At 37.2% G+C, this 17,581-nt stretch overlaps 2 protein-coding genes across 10 annotated transcripts in view; both read left to right on the forward strand.

The window, feature by feature from the left end:
- The window catches only part of NFIB (nuclear factor I B), a 248,196-nt gene that overhangs the window by 186,004 nt on the left and 44,611 nt on the right, over positions 1 to 17,581 (forward strand). For all 9 annotated transcript variants that reach the window (XM_014611097.3, XM_006261055.4, XM_019483837.2 and 6 more), the window contains 2 exons: positions 10,295 to 10,426; positions 13,952 to 14,136. In XM_014611097.3, the coding sequence (XP_014466583.1) occupies positions 10,295 to 10,426; positions 13,952 to 14,136 (317 nt within the window). The remainder of the gene's footprint in view (positions 1 to 10,294; positions 10,427 to 13,951; positions 14,137 to 17,581) is intronic.
- On the forward strand, positions 1,034 to 2,005 carry LOC132249481 (prostaglandin reductase 2-like). The gene is given in 2 exon segments (XM_059724722.1): positions 1,034 to 1,843; positions 1,846 to 2,005. Coding segments are annotated over 2 exon segments (882 nt in total). The 5' UTR covers positions 1,034 to 1,065; the 3' UTR covers positions 1,950 to 2,005.

The following is a 17,581-nucleotide window of genomic DNA, read 5'->3' on the forward strand; positions in this document are numbered from 1 at the left end:
TCTATGAGTAAAGTATTCATTCAGCTTCCTTAAGGATTCAAAGGAGTCTCACATTGTTTTTAATAGCGTGTTTTTTCTTCATTTGTGGTAGAGCTGAGTAGGGAAAATGTAGGTTTAGCTAAAAAAAAATGTAATTTATGCTTGTAGCTTTTTTTTAACCTTTTGTAATAGGATCTATTTTCCAACAGTGTTACACCAGATTGACCTTCACTCTTAGCCTCCATTTTCTTTTACCATTATATTAACTGTGTCAAACAATAATTGCTCAGGATGATTTGTTTCTTTCGGAGTTTAGTGATTATATTTAAATTTGAGTTCCAAGCCACTTCACTTCCCAGATTTTTCTATAAATCTCCTAATATATCACAACTTTTAAATAATCCTAAACTGTTAGAAGTATCATTTATAATGATAATTAATCATAATATAATCCTTGAGATGTCTTGCCTGAATATTTCTAAATGAATAGCTTTCCCTTAAATTATTTTATCTCTAACCCCATCTGTCATCTTGTTAAATTTGAAGTCTCCCAGTATCCTTCTAACTCTTATAGTTAAGGTTACAGTATTGATTTTATTTCATAAGTCAAGTTCCTGGATTCCTAGCATTAATAAGATGCTGTGGCATGAGTTTTCCCCTAGAGTTACAGTGAGTCTCAGTGATTTACCAATGCCAATTGTGGTAACGTGGGAAGTCCCCATCCAGCCACAGTGCTGGCCTCCCACTACGTCTGGACATGCCACCTACCTGTCTCGCTTGCCACGCCTTGTTGTTAAAGAATTACGGTCTTAATTAAGCAGGAGGCTGCCTATTGAATGCCCTGTTCCCCTGGGCCTATGTATGCAGCTTCATCCACCCCTGTATTGCATCCTAAGCCTCATGGATATTGCTTACAGCTGTCATAAGTTCTGGCCTGAGGCTGGGCCCAACTCATCACAGCATTGTGTCTCATTCGCTCTGCTGTACTAGAGCCACACTCATACTGCCTCCCTCTCACAGAGAACTCTCGCTCTCCATGCATCAGCCTGGTATTGCAGTGCTTCTTTCTTTCTTTCTTACTTCCGAATGGAAGAAGTCACAATACCAGATAAAATCCAAGAGGGACAAGTATGTGTTCGAACCCTTTACCTTTCTGTGGATCCTTACATGCGCTGTCGTATGATTGAAGACACAGATGCTGAATATCTCCGGGCTTGGAAGCTATCTGAGGTGGCTGATGGTGGGGGCATTGGCATTGTGAAGAATAGCAAATGTACACACCTTGTAAAAGGAGATTTTGTAACTTCATTCAACTGGCCCTGGCAGACAAAAGCCATTTTAGATGGAAGTCTGCTCCAAAAGCTTAATCCACAACTTGTAGATGGACACCTCTCTTACTTTCTTGGTGCCTCTGGTATTACTGGGTTAACTGCCTTATTAGGAATAAGAGAGAAAGGACATGTGATTCCAGGTGCCAATCAGACAATGGTTGTTAGTGGAGCTGCTGGTTCCTGTGGTTCTTTGGCTGGTCAGATTGGCCGCCTAGAGGGTTGCTCCAGAGTGGTAGGAATTGCAGGTACAGATGAGAAGTGCTCCATTTTGGTCTCAGAAATGGGGTTTGATGCTGCCATCAACTACAAGAAGGGAAGTGTGGCAGAGCAGCTGCAGGAACTCTGTCCAGCTGGCGTGGATGTGTACTTTGACAATGTTGGTGGAGACATCAGTGATGCAGTTATCAGTCAGATGAATCAGAATAGCCATATCATCCTCTGTGGACAGATTTCCCAGTATAATAAAGATATGTCTTATCCTCCTCCATTGGCTCCTGCAGTAGAAGAAATACAGAAAGCAAGGAATATCACAAGGTCAGAGAGACTGTAACACGAGGTCTGGAAAAAACTGGTGCTGCTTTCCAATCCATGATGACCGGCGGCAACATAGGAAAACAGATGGTGCTCATTTCTGAATAACATTTTTGCACCTTTTGTGTAAATATACCCAACAGGAAAAATAAACATTTATGATCTTTCTTTCTTTCTTTCTTTCTTTCTTTCTTTCTATATATTTTTTTTTTTTAAATATGGAACGCTTCACGAATTTGCGTGTCATACTTTTTTCTTTTTTCTTTTCTGTGCATGTGTAATTTCACATTCTCCTTATTTGAGCAGTTTTGGAGAGCAGTTTGATGTTCAAGAAGGTTTGGCCATACTAGTACAGATGGATAATAGAGAAAGTTTTATGTAGTTGCCACATAAGGAATAGTTTTGGCTTGGAGTTTAGTTTTTGAAGTCAGGGTAACTTAGTATTTAAACTGCTTTTCTGAGGATGGATTCTAGAATACTCTTTATATACTGATATTTTTTCCTTACTTGGCACAAAGTCATTGACTCGTGGTTATGATTCAGAAATCATAAATTAGAATATAGTGTGGTAGTTTATATCTCTACCACATTAAATTGTGTCTTACTTTGTAATGATACAGCAGAGTGCCTGTCTGCAGGAAGAGAGGTTTGGATGAAATGGGTATAGAGTTATCACTCAGTGGCCTTATAGCATAGTTTGCCATAGTTTCAAAGTCATCTTAGTGGACAAAAAATGTAACTTTAAACAAAACGATTCTTTTCATTATGGTAGCTAATTACTTACAAGTTGCATGACAAAATCAAACAACTGTTATGGTATTAAGTCCGTATGTCCTGTCATGATGTTACAGATTTTTAAAATATTTTGAAGATGCATTTTGAAAAGTGTACACACACACACACACACACACACACACACACACACACACACACTTTAAATATAATTTTAAAAATGCTTATCTAAGGCCTGGCAAAATTAATAATGCCCTAAATTAAATACTTCAAATGTCAATGTGCATATTTTTTAAAGGTCTATAACCTAGACTAGACAGTTTTAAATTAGTAAAACTTAACTTCTCATCTGTAATATAATCAGGAAATTTAGATGTTAGTCTTTATGTGATAGAGTACTCATCACCATAATGCTACCCCTATTACTTGTTCATGTAGAGACATTTGTGAACATTTGGTGTACACAACTTTGAACATTCTTTTATATGAACAACAGAGTGAACAATTTCAAAAGACGATGTTGAAAAGTCCTTGTAAATACTATACTCTTGCAGGTTTCTTCTCATATTCTTTTCATCCAGGTACAACACTATACAAGTACTTTCCCCTTGCTTTTTAAGGTACAGACTAACAAGGGTGATATGCCCCCAAATACATTTCTGATCAGAATAGGATTTCTGTAAAACATGAGCAGAACTTCCAGGCAGGGCAGGGATATGGAGCAGAAACTGAAGAACAAAGTTACTGGTTCATTTCACAACAGTGTATACGTGCAAATATAGGAAGAATAAAATATGAGGATTATAAAGTTCAAGAGATTAGTAATAGGATTTACAGCTATAGAAATTTTGTGGGAAAGGAATGGAGAAAAATTCTGCCTATCTTATTTAAAAGCCATCCATTGGCTGTAATAGGCTTTTGATCGGCCAAATGTTCTTACATCAGGGCTCTCTCTTTGGTAACTGAATACATTTCATCCATTGGAAATGAAATAATGAAATTGATTAGAGAACATTAAAGATTAATAGAGAACGAATTGAAGAGATAATTCAATTATATCTTTTCAAAGCATTTTCCTACTTTGCTGTAACCTTCCTCTACCCCCAGTATCATTTCATTGTCCTGCTGTGCAGCTAATTCTAGTGATAAAGTATTACAGGAATCCTCTAGTTTTTTCTTCCCAGATCATGTACCACAAATCACAAAACATAATACTGTAAAATGACTATCCATTGCAAAATGACAAAATAAAAAATACCACACAACACTTTTTTTGAAGGTGCTTGGAAATATTATGAACTAAATGGTTGGAATGGAACCAATGCAAAAAAAAGCATCTTCTGGAAAATACAATGCAAGAGGTACCCTTATGACTATACACATGTTCTCACTTCTAAGTTGTTAGAAAGCATTTTGACTTTCTGTTTATTCCTTTATTAGGATGTATCGAGTGTGCATTACAGTTTGCCTGCCATCTTGATTTATACATTTTGCACATGATTACTATTTATGCTAAGATATCTGGACAGAGAGGCAATTTTTTAAAGTCCGGTTGCACAGCTTTGTTCAAAGCTGCTTCTCATCCAGGCTGCTTCTCAAACACAAGGTTCAGCTTCAGTCCAAAATTTGTCCTTTTGAAATGTATCTAAGATATCCTTTAGAAAGCCAAAGTACATGTACTGGCACACAAAATATTGCTGCACCTATCCCCAGCACAGTACCAGCTGAAGCATAAAAAATGGAAAATAGCCAATAACCTGGTAGTTAGGCAACCTGCCTGGTTTAGAGACTATCCAAGCTCAAAAACCCTGCTCTGCCTGATTTTCCTTGTTAGAGGTCATTATCCTCACCACCAGGCTGTTGCCTGTTTGAGAATATTTTTCTCTCTTTCTCTCTCTCTAAAACAAACAAACAAACAAACTGCATGAGAAAAACAAGCCTTGTCTTCTTTTCTTTCCACTGAGCATATCTACACATGCGTTTAAGCGTACTGAAATTTGAATGTGCATTAGCTTAATGTGCATTAAGTGGGTTTAGGCAGGCATCTACGCATGCAGGCATTAAAGCACATCAACGCTGTGTGGGATCTGTCTTGGGACTAAAGTTAGTGCCAAGTTAGTTGACACACACAGAGTTAATGTGCTTTAAGGCGTCTATGCATTCGTTAAAGCGCTTTAACTACTAGTGCCTAAATTCGATACCTGCATTTGATTACCTCCACGAATAGCCTAAATTTGCGATTTTTAGTCAGCATTAAGGCGTGCACATGTAGACGTTTGCCCTTAATGAGCATTAACTTAGGCTAATGTGCATTAAAGTGTCACGTGTATACACGCCCACTGAAGAGCAAAAGGCAAATTTAAAACCTTGATTCTTTGTTTTTTTGTGAAACAGGATTGTTTCCTAACCATCAACACATTTTAAGTTGATTAACAAATTATTTTTCATTTGAAGTTAGCATATGCTTGTGAGAAATCATGGGAACTATGTTCTCTGACCTCTGCTGAAATGTTTTAAGCCCTTGAAGCCTGTGTTTAGATGTGCTGGGCACCTCCAGTTTCCATAGCAGTTGGGTATATATGCACTGTATATATCTCTACAATAAAAGAAGTATATTATGCAATAATATTTAGCTTAATTTGTTTAGAGGCTGGAAGACTGATTTGGTTTTCTTATGCTGACTTGAAATAAGTATAATTCTATTGAATTTAATGGGCATAACGTTCAACATTGTATACTTTGTAGCCACCTGAACAAAGTGCTACCATGCTGATCTGGTGAAGTTTTATATTCTCTTTGCACACAGATGTACATAACTACACAATGTGTGAGGCACTGGGGAACCAGGCTCAATTTTCTTCAGTAAAACATAGAATAGTGTTGTTATCTCTAGTGCTGTCTCTGGAAATGGCCCTTTGGTTTGAACTTTTACACAAAGATGCAACTCTGGGGTTTTTTTCCAGTAAAGTAATGAAAGTATGACTCCATGAACAATGACCAGAAGATATTATCATCTGCATTTCTTGAGGCAATGCTAAATTAATGAGGTCTAAATGATGGTGGTGGATAGCGGTCTACTGGAATGTACCTTGTAAAGACAGATTAGATAAGCAATACAAAGATATGAGCAGGAAGAGGTAGATAATAACTTGGAGGCATAATTATTGAAGTCATATAGATTTAATTCTGTTTATTCTCTTTTGTTTATTCATCTGTTCCCACTGCCTCACCAGCAAAATAGAAAAGTTACCATGTTGCTATACTGCACAAGACAATTGAGCAGGTGTCCAAAACAGGCAGGTGGATGTTTGAACTTGCCCTGGATGATGAGTTGACTCCAGCAAAGTTCTGTTAACAGGTGGCTTACCGATTGGTGCACCATGTGACATTTATCCAGGGAGCTACTTGGATGACAGGCTGCTTCAGATTGAGGAAGAGGGTTTTTGCTTTGATGAGGAAATTGCTGAAACTCATGTCTCATTAGTGTTTCCTAAGGTTCTTTGGAAGCGAACAACAGTTTAATTAAAGGCTGACGTAAACACGTTTCTCCACACTTTCCCTGCAGCATTTTATCACATTAGAATTGATCAAAATTGTTGCCTTGGGCTGTCTTGAACAGATATACATCTGGAGCACCATTTGTGCAAGCTGCCAATGAGCAGGCTACATACGCTATGCTTCACAGTGGCTTTTTTCTGCCTGCCTTTGTAGATGGAATTACCTTGTTGGGAGATGAGTTGATCTAACACTTTTTATTTTCATAGCCTTTATCTCTTTGATGTGACACTTCAGAATTTATAACATGCAGTAGTTTGGGCATGTATATACTGTAAATATCTCTACAATAAAAGAAGTATATTATGCAAGAATATTTGGGCATGTATGTACTATATCTCCATAATAACACAAGGATATTGCATAAGAGTAATATGGAACACACCTGTGAATTTTTAAAAAACACATTTATGTTTTGCTAAAGCCTTAAGAAAATTCTAGGGAGGACAAAGAAATATGTTCTGATCTAAATTGCTGATTTTGGCGCTCATTTTTTTCTTAGATGGTAGGTATTTTTTCATGGAAAGCTATGATACGACTATACCTGCTTTTTATGTTCTCTCAGTCACTTGTTACCTCATTAGCTTTGTATATTTAGGTTGCAAGAAATAAAATATATATGTGGGGTGACCTATAAAAATGTTTTAAAGCAAAACTAAATCAATCATTTTTATTTTGTAAGTGCTGAAGGTACCAGTAAAAATGTTATGAACTTTTAAGATTATTTTAATTAATTATGCTGTATTTATAGGCCATACATATTTTTATTAATAAAAGGACAAAAAATTCAGCCTCCCCTAAATTTTAATAATTATTTTTTTTCCATAGCTGATAATTTTCTGAAGAAAATATAGCTCTTGCTTTCTTACCCGACTTACAAGCCTGGTCAAGAAGGAGACCACTGCAGTTTCTTTTTGTAACCTATACAGACAGTTTTTGTTCTAGCTCCCCTGTAGACTGCACCTGTTATTCCACTGTGAATAGAACTTGAATGCTCCATTATGATGTCAGTGCATACAAGAGGAGAACAAGGGGTGGAAATGGCCATCTGAATTACTTCACAATGCTAAGTACATTGTTTTAACAAAGGAAGTGCTACATGTATTTCACCCATTCAGGCCCAGCAGTCAGGTATGCTGTGCATAGTATCCTCCAAAAGTACTTCACTGTGGTGTATGATGTAGCACGCTTTGTTGCAGTAAAGTACCTAATCTGGGTTTGAGCAGGTGATGAGGGTTCATCTGGTAGTGAAACTTCCATAGTTTCATAGTTGCTTTCATAGTTGCTTTCAAACATTTTGTATTATTGACTACCAGAGGAATTCATCTCAACTTAAAGGCCATCATCTCTCATAGTAATATGGCTGGTTGTATTCCATGTTGGTTTGTAATTTATGCTATTCTTAGGTATTGACTACATTTATTTTTGCCTAAAAGTAGAAACAGGAAAAGTGGCACAGTTTTAAAGGCAAAATGCTAGGATTGTAATAACAACTGGCCTCTTTTTCTATAAATTCATTTCAAACTAGGGATTAGGCCAGGGGGTAAATGGAAACCCTGATTACATTGCACTTCATAAAGCATTCTTCTTTCAAGCAGCCAAAATATTTTTGGTTTAAATAGCCCAAGTTTTTCTTGTTTTGTGAAGTAACAGTCACATTAGCTTCTGTTGCATTTTAGAAATTAGAGCTACAGACATTTTCAGAATGTCTAAGCAGAAGACAGTTCATTCTTTCAGGAGTTCTTTTGTTGAACATATCAGTGAAAGACAAGCAAAAGATTCCCCACATCCAGTTCATTCAGGCTTTAGTTAGTCTTTCCTTTTTAATATATTTATGTATATGATATAATGAAATAATTCTCTCTCAGAAAGTATTTTATCAAGGTGCTCAGTCACTGATAAATTTTTGGCAGCCAGTGATGGACACAGCATGTTAGTCAAAGGCTGTGATTATGAGCCATTAATGAATCTCTGTTTTTTTGGACAATAACTTTGGAATGTTTTTGCAGTAACAGACTACTCACTAGTAGTAGACATGTAGCAGAAAAGCAAATATTTGTTTTTGTCCAGTGACTTATAAAATCTTAACCCTCTAGTGCAATAATGAAACATTCCTTGTTCTTAAATGAAACAAGGGTTTTAAATGAAGGTGCTAAAGCTGTTGTTTCATCACAAAATAATCTATCATTCCTGAAATTGTAGTATATCTGCTCCAGACTCACTGAGAGCACTAGAAATATATATATTTTTAGAATGTTGGTAGGTTTGCAGTTGAATGTATTAATTTGACCATAACCACATGGAAATCTTGCCCTTGTTAAATGGTGGTACAAGCAGAAAAAATAAATGTATCTTTACTCTCAAGAAGCCGTTTGTTTATTTATTCATTTAAATTTCTACAGTGATCAGATGCACTTACATCAGTGTTCAGGTGCAATTCAGAATAACTTGAAATTACAGTAGTTCAATGCAATCAACTCTCCCAATTTACAGTAATCACTAAAAACTGTACAGCATGGAAATAAAACAAATTCCTCTCTTTCCCTATATATTCCCCTATACAAAATTCACTTCTTTAGGGACCCTCTTGCCAAGAGGAGCATTGCAGGGTGCCATGAAGGTCACCAGATTCTGGACTCTTAAAATTGGGGCCTCATGAAGAGTTGTTCAGTGTATCTCTATTGGTGCAGAATGGCAGAATCTAATCAGTAGCTCAGGCCCCTGGTCTCTGTGGCATGGCAGGAGGAGCTATTGTGGTGATTGCACATCAGATTGCATCATGCCTTTAACTGCGTATCTGCCAGGGGCCTCAGGTCCTAAGTTTTCTAAGTCACTAAGTAACACCTTAAACAACTGCCAGATGAATAAGCATTGATTGAATATGTTCACAAGGCTCCATTTTACCCATCTTCAACTTTTAATAGGATTTAAGACACAATTTAAACAGAGCAGAATGCAGTAGCCTGGTGATAAGGTGACAAGTGCACATTAAAGACAGCAGTAGCATGCTCCAAATGCAGCATGGCCCTGATCCAGCAAAGTACTTAAGAAATGAGCTTACCTGTAGTAAATATGAGTTATTCCTGTTGACTTCAGATTGACTCCAAATACCATGCCATGTGTAGCCTCTGAATGTTTGTTATAAATAATTAAAAAGTGGGAAGGATTTAATTTCAATTTTTGAAGCGCAGTCGTGGACTTTAGGTTAATTAAAGCTTCAGATAAAATTCATTAGGTTTACAATATATTTGTAAAAAATAAAGAACCCTTCCAAATAGCAGCTGTTTATTTGCCACAACTACCATGATCTCCATTGACAGATGTTTTTGTCGATGTGTCAGCGGGAAAGAAGTGAGAAAGTCCTACTTGTACAAGAATAGTGTGTATCTTGCATTCTTGGGAAGGTTATACTGTGTCACTACACATTTAGAAAAGGTAAAACATGGATTTCCATATTAAAAATAACACATGCTTTAAATGCATTGTATATTTACATTGTCCCAATAAAAAATATAGTAAAGAATACAATGCTGTTGGAGAAGTGAATATGGTGATTCTGACTGGTATTGAATAGCATCTAGGGAACTTGAAAGGACTTGGATTTCTTCACTGACATGCTTGATTGCTATAAAGGGGAATGCAGGTTCTGTTTTGTAGGCCAAACAACGGTGACTGTTTATTTATGCCTGTGTTGAAAATCAATAATGTTGAATTAGTTTACTGGTCACAGTGGGCATCTATACACATGCTCTGCGATGGAGTGGGGAGGTGCTTTAATTAGAGCCGCTCTGAGAGTCACTCTAATTAAAGTACCTGCAGCGTCATGTGTATTCAGTGTCCTGTGCTTCAAAATGGCAGCAGGGGCACATTAACTAAAGCTTGTTCAGTGAGCTTTAATTAAAGTGCCTGCACCACCATTTTGAAATGTGGGGATGCTGAATACACGTGATGTGGAGGCTGCTGGAGCACGCCAGTTAGCACTCTCCAGCAGACTCACAGAAGACTTGATTAATTAGAACGCGTCAAAGCAGAGGTCCGTAGAAGTATTGTTAACTGAACAGGCATTTAAGTAAGGAGCATAACCATAAACATTTTACAATTTACAAAGTACCATGTGTATGCTTCCCATTGGTTAATGTGACTGCTGTGTTGTATTTCCATTGCAGATATGTCTTCTCCTACAATGAAGAAGCCTGAAAAGCCTTTGTTCAGCCCTACATCTCCCCAGGATTCTTCGCCAAGACTGAGCACTTTCCCCCAGCATCACCATCCAGGAATCCCAGGAGTTGCACACAGTGGTGAGGGCATATGAAGGAGGAAGAAACCCTCTCTATTCTGTTCCTTTTCTCCACAATGATAATTATGCCATTATTGCGTCCCTTATTATGGACCTAATCCTATATATATTACTGATGAAAGTAGAAAGAGAATTAAGCACGTTACTGAGGTTGGGGTATCCTTGAAAGAATTCTCATTAAACAAAGCTCAGGTAGCTCTTTACATGATTAGCATTATTAAAGCTAAGATAAACCTGCGAATAAACATATACATAACCTAAATGAAGGTGCTTCCGTAACATAAACAACCATGACACCTTTTTTGCTACTAGTGTATTGTATTTACATAACTCATTCAATGCCACACCAAATAAAAGCCTCAAAAGAAAAAAAAAAAAAAAAAGGGAACACCCATATCAGTGGAATAAATAATATCATTTTTTTGGAAAATGTATAGAAGTACAGTAATTTGTTAAATATTTCTGCCATTTACTGACTTAAATGGGTAGTGGAAATCCTTTTACCGTTAAATGAGAAGTTACTTATGTGGGTTGAAGCAGTAGTATAGCCGATGAGCTATAATGACTTGTCAGGAAGTAGTTAGGGACTTTCTTGCATGATTTATTGAATTTTGTAGTTAAAGTTGACCCTTTGTCCCTAACTTCCTATATTAGCTTTTGACCCTGCAAGGGACTACCATCAGTGGGTTATCTCACATTACATGCTCTTAAGCAGGGATGTGTCTTTTGAGCACAGTTGGATGATGGAGGGAGGAGTGTTATGGCTGAATATCCATTTATTTTAGCCTTCCTATGCAGTTCTGCTTACTCTTTTATGTTGTTTTTCTCTCAGTGACTTGATCATATTTCTCCAATTTAAAAATAAAAAAAGTTGTTATTTTTATCCTAACATCCAGCCTTACAAAATGACATTGGGATGTAAAAGTCCATTTGGAGTCTTTCTGGTTTGCTTAAGGATTCTGCCATCAGAAAATAGCTAACAGTCCTGTATGCAGCGTACAGGCTCTCTGGATTGCAGCTCACTCTTCTGTTGACTCTGCATAGCTGAGGCAGTGGGAAAGGTCATAATTCATTTTTATCATTCAGTTGAGCTGAATCATGTTACTGACTCTCACATGGAGTTGATTTGTTGAGGGAGAAGATGCTGTTGTCATTTTTCTGACCATAACTACACCCTAATCCAGAGTTTTGCACTTTCCTCAGGTTATAATTTGTAGATGTTGTTTATTAAGCAATAAGATAGAATAGTAAACAGAATAATAATGCTGTAAACCAGGGCTGTCCAATTTCACTGTGGTCAGGTCTGGCCATAAGCTATGGGGACAGGCCCCTAGATCCCCTCCGTATGCTGCTGGACAGGCTGCATGGGCAGCGTATAGCCCTTCCTTCCCCTGCACTGCACAGGCAGATTAGATAGCACATGGACCATTCCCCACTCAATTTTCCTTCTCTTTAGGACACTGGGAGGGGCAGCTGATGGGGCCTGTAGGCTTCTAGTTGGACAGCCCTGCTATAAACATATTACTTGCTTTGTCAAGGGCAGGCACAAAATGTCCACGCTGGAAACTCAGGCGACCTTAAACCGCCTCTATTTAGAAGTTTTTCTTTCCCTCTGCTTGCACTACTGTCTTCAATCACTAGTTGGTCCACCGCTAGCTTGTCTTGCATCTCTTACTGTAACAGAGTATGGATGGAAATTGTCACAAGCAATAGTTGTTTTATGTGGCCCCACTTAGAGCTCAGTAATCTCAGCAGGCAAAAGAAAGGCCCATGGTGGGAAGATACAGGAGGTCAAGACAAGGAAAGGGAAAAAAAGATGTAGAGTGAAGCCAGCCAACAGTAGGGAAGAGGAGCAGTGGAAGAAGAAATGATGGGTAGATACAGCCCAGTGAAGACATAAGACTAAAAAATGAGACTGCCATGCTTCTCTTTACAGGAAAAAGATAATGGGCATCAGAAGAGCATTAGGCAGTTGTTTTCAGTTATTGCCCCGTCGTTATCATGCAGACTGAATTGCTTTTGCAAGGCATAAATTCATACAGTGGGCAGATAACCACTAATGCAATTTTTTTGTGTTCTCACTAGGTAGACATCCAGCCTTATAACTTATGAAAAGATTGTTAAAAGGCCTATCTTGGGCTGAAAAATGGAAGCGAAACAGGGTTAAGTCCAATAAACCTAAGCCATGTTTTCAACTTTGGGTGTGTAATTGGACACCCAGATAGATACCAGGTTTAGGTATCCTCATGTAGCCAGCCTCATTTGAAAATCAGAGCTCAGTAACTGGGGTCTTGGATTCATAAGGGTTTCAAAACAAATGGCTTTTGAACCATAATGTTGCCTCTCTATTATAGGGTTAACTTTTAGTAAGTTCCTGCTCAGACCTGCCAAATAGATTCAAATTAAATTACTTTTTAAACAATTAAACAAAAATAAAACTAGGGGAGTTGTAAAGGCCAGGGTTAATGCAGAGTTAAGATGGTTCTGGTTCTGCCACAATTTTGGGTGTTATTTAGTAGTATAGGCAGGGACGTCTATCCTAAGAGCAAGGCAGAAAGAACTTTGTAAAATACCTTAAACAGATTTCATTTTATACCTGTCTTTTAATCAAAAGGAGAATACAAGCCTTTTTTTCCTCATTTTCATCTTACTCAATATTTTCCTTTTAATAAAGCACAGAATAAGTGTCCTGTAGATGTGAAATAAGAGTGGAATGTGGATTATTATACATTGGAATAATGTAACAACTTTCACTCCTGGCTTGATAACTCAGTAATAGGACATTCTGTACATTCCTTTCATTGTGAAAACATTGCTGGTTGTTTAGACATTACATATAGTCTATAGATAGAGAAATGTGTGTTTGTGGGGGCTGGGAAGAAAGAGAATGCAAAGAGAAATATGTATAGGATAGATCCCTTTTTGTTTGCCTGAGATATTTTCATTGGGTGGAATGGTTTCCCAGGCCCTGAAGTTGAACATTCATTAGCATTTCCACAATGGTCAGCTAATTATTCATGACATTATTGCTTAGTAATTATTGCCCCCTGTCCCCACATGAGACAGGTATAGTACAATGCAGTGAGGAATCACTGGCTGTCTCCTAGGACTCAGTGACTTTGTCCACCTCAGTTGCATTGCTGTGTATAAAAATCTGGGTTTTACTTCTTTATTTATGTATGTGTTTTATTCAGCTAGGCTTGTAAGGTGAAGAATGTTTTAACTGAAATAATGTTCCTTGCTGGGATAGTGTAGTTTCATTTAAAGAAAATTTAAATTGAGCAATAGTGTAACCTGTGAACAACTAAATAAAAGCCTTTATGATTTGGAATAACAGTGCTATCATTCCCTGGAGTGCTGTTGGGAAGGGAATAAAAGGTTGTTATTTAAAGTTATTGTGAATAAGAAATGCATAATGCTAATTCATGACTGAGTTTTATTTTCTTGCTGTGACACAGAGGTGAAAAGGTGCGCAGTAAATGATGAAAGACACTAAATATTTTTCATTTTATTTTATCTTCTCCAGTCATCTCAACCAGAACTCCTCCTCCGCCTTCACCATTGCCATTTCCAGCCCAGGCTATTCTCCCTCCTGCCCCGTCTAGCTACTTCTCTCATCCAACAATCAGATATCCTCCCCACCTGAATCCTCAGGATACTCTGAAGAATTATGTACCTTCTTATGACCCGTCCAGTCCTCAGACTAGCCAGGTACTGTAAAAATAAACAATATGAAAAGAAATCCTATGAGGAGTATGTACCCATCAGGGTATGCAGAGCTGATCAGCTCATTAGGTCTGATACCAGAACAAGTTGGAACTTCAGACATAAGTGATTTTTTAAAAATTAAATTTGATTGGATACAGAGGCTTGCTTGCAGGAACAGATTAATCATATCCACTTGCTTTTTCTTTGTGGAGCCTAAGAGGAATACTTGTGTTGAATGATCCAGTTGCACTAGGAGAAGAGGTGCAAATTCTTCAGTCCTCTGGCACACAAAATTCTTGAATGGGAGTTCTGTGTGTACAGCAGGGCTGCAGGATTGGTAGATAGCTCAGTTGTGAGAAAAGTTACAGTAATTTGCACCTCTGATTCATGTGGTGAAACACAAATGACGTGCTTGCTTTAGGGAGGAGCAAATGTAAATGCATATACACAAAAGAATATACAGGTATATTTATAGACCAAGTATTAAGATAAAATCAACTCTGGCAAGGTAATACTTGCAATGTTTCATTGATTCTTGACAGTTCATACAGTCGCAAAAACACTTCAGTAATGAGTGTGAGACAGAACCAAAGACTTGTTTTTTCCCTTTTTGTAAAGAGCATGTAACAGGAGTTGTATTTTCTGGCAGATATATTGACTCAAATCTGGGAAGTTTGATGTGGGAAGTTAATGTGGTTTCCATTAGAGTAGTAATTTGTAAAGGACTGTGTGCAAGAGTGCTTTTTCATGATACAAACAACCCATAGCATTAACATGTGATTTGTGATATAGGAAAAACTGTAGTTGAGCCTTGGTCTGTCAATACTTGGAATACTTCCAGTATTCTAGTCAATGTAATGTAATCCTCATTGCTTGGTCTGGTTTCTGGCTTTGCTGCCTTGTCTGAAATGTTCCTGTAAAGCCTTGTTGCTCATGTTATGATATGTTTTTAGGGGAGATTCAAGAGCGTGCACTGAAATGACAGCATAGCCCACTGAATTACCTTCCCCCCCCCAAATTAGTCATAAGTCTTGTTTTATCAACTGAGATAAACAGGCAGAGATTGTTCTGATAAATATTTAGCCCTTTGCATATATTTCAGGCACTGCAGTGAGAGAATTTGGGATGGAATCAAAGTCTCTATGTTGAATAACAGATAAGGCTCCCTGTGGGCTGTTCAAAAAGTTACTGTGGTTATTGGGCCCCATTGGCTAGCATTCTGATACAGCTGCATATTGCATATTTAAAGAAAATATTGGTTTATAAACTTGCATCTTCCTTTGGAAGGAAATCATCCAAATAATGTGATTTGTATTGGTTAGAACATTAATGCAAATTAAACCAAACAGTGGAGTTGGAGTACGTCAGTTTTAGATGACAAATTTCTGTCAGTGCATGGATTAAAAATCTTTGTCCCATATAACATTTTTTGCTGAGACTCAGCTGGGAACAGTGCACACAGGACCTGATTTTAATTTGTGCAAAATTTCCATGAATAACAAAGTCTAATTAAGACATCCATTAAAAGTCCTTAACATTAATTCAGTGCAGAAAATCTTAGCGTTGTATTGGATTTTTTTAAAAACTGATATCTTAATTAGGCAGTATTAAGGGAAAAGTTATGCAAATTAAAATCAGGCTGTTAGTGGTATGTACTTCTTTAATTATTCTGTCCTTGTTTTACTTGCATTTCAATTTCTTATATATGTTAAAATGGCAGATTAAGTGATAATCTCTCTATAGTGTTCCCTGTTTGGTTTCAGATTATCAAGGTAACCTATAATCTACTAAGTGAAGTATCTCACTCTCTCTTCAGTAGTTGATGAATGTGCTCTCTTGTGGTTTTAATACTGTGAAGCACATTTATTGAGCGGGAGGAGTTCCATCAGCCCTTTCCTAAGAAGAATCAGCTCCTTTCTAATACCACATATAAAAGGTTAACCTACTAACCTTAAAAGAGAAGTTTTATTCTGCTGAAGCTTTTGGACTAGCAGCAAGCTGAAGACATTTTCTCTTCTTGCTTTGTGACACACTAGGGAATAACAGGCCAAATTGGGTTTGATTTACTACTTTTGTCACCTTTCATAACCTTAATATTAGGGGAATGTTTTTCATTTTATTTGATGTTCGATTTAGTTTCTGGGGAATGGGGGCAGAGTGAAACAGCATTAAATATTGTATTCCAATCTTCTACTCCAGTGGTTCTTTGCAATTTATTATTATTAGTCACTATTATTATTGATATCAGATATGTGGTACACTAGAGGATGTGCATGCACAATCTAAACTTGTCTTGTGCACAGCAACTGTGGGATGAGGCAGTATAAAACTGTAAAATAGGAAGAATAATTTTCTTTCTTAGGAGAAGAAGAAGCAGCCGTCTGTGAAGTTTCAGTGACAAAAGGGAATTGTTCTGATACAATGGCATGCTTTGAGCCAAACCAGTTTTTCTTTTCTAAATAAAACTTGAATTTTTATTCAAACAAATTTAATTATTATAAAATGCAAAACTGCATCAGTAGGAATACCACATCAAATTTAATTATACTTCCCCACCTCAAAACATATTCATTTGGATTTCAAAGGAGAACTAGGATGATAGTCTTAATTTCAGCTTTAGAAATAGAAAGAATGGATACCCTGACAGCATTTACCTAAAATGAACCGTTCCTCCCCAACATCTTTCAGTAATACACTAATTTAGATTGTTACGACAAGCAACTGAGATGCCTTGTACTCCCCACAGCAATTTTGAGATTAATTACATTACTGCTGCACCGATTATAGTGAGACAGTCGTGCTATTCAGTGGAATATTTTAGTAAAATTCATTTAAAGATATAGAGCTCCCATAGGTTTCCACAGTGGCAATTTTCTTGACATAATGTTAAATACTCCAGATTATGCATGATGAACAGCCAAAGTTCAAACAGGCCATTTAGCTGCAGTGAAAAATAATGCAACAACCAACAAATGTAAACAAAAGAGAGCCATTGCTCCTGTATTTAAGTGATATTTTTTTTCATCACTGCTCTGACTGGAGCATGAATAATAAATAAATATACTATATAGACAGAAATCTGTATCCAACTGGTGACTTGAAGGTATCCCCATTCAATATTGAGTTAAATATCTTATGATGAGTCAATGAACTTTTCAGTTTCCTTGGCATTATGTACAGGCATGTGTTACTGCGTGTGTGTGTGTGTATGTGTGGGTATCATGACAGGTTGCTAGTTCCTCAGTAGAAAAGGCTGATAGTAGTTGCTTAGTGCAGGGTTGATCTTCTACCACTATAGTTTCTCCAAAAAATAACCAGCTCACCTGTACCTAATCTACTTATAGTATGGCTGAGATTTTCAAAGCTGCTTAAGGAGTTCGGATGCTGATTTCCTTCCAAAAGTTACATCACTGGATTATCCATTCCTCTACATTGTTTTGAAAATTTC

The sequence above is a fragment of the Alligator mississippiensis genome, chromosome 3 (assembly GCF_030867095.1).
Source record: "Alligator mississippiensis isolate rAllMis1 chromosome 3, rAllMis1, whole genome shotgun sequence".
Lineage (NCBI taxonomy): Eukaryota > Metazoa > Chordata > Crocodylia > Alligatoridae > Alligator > Alligator mississippiensis.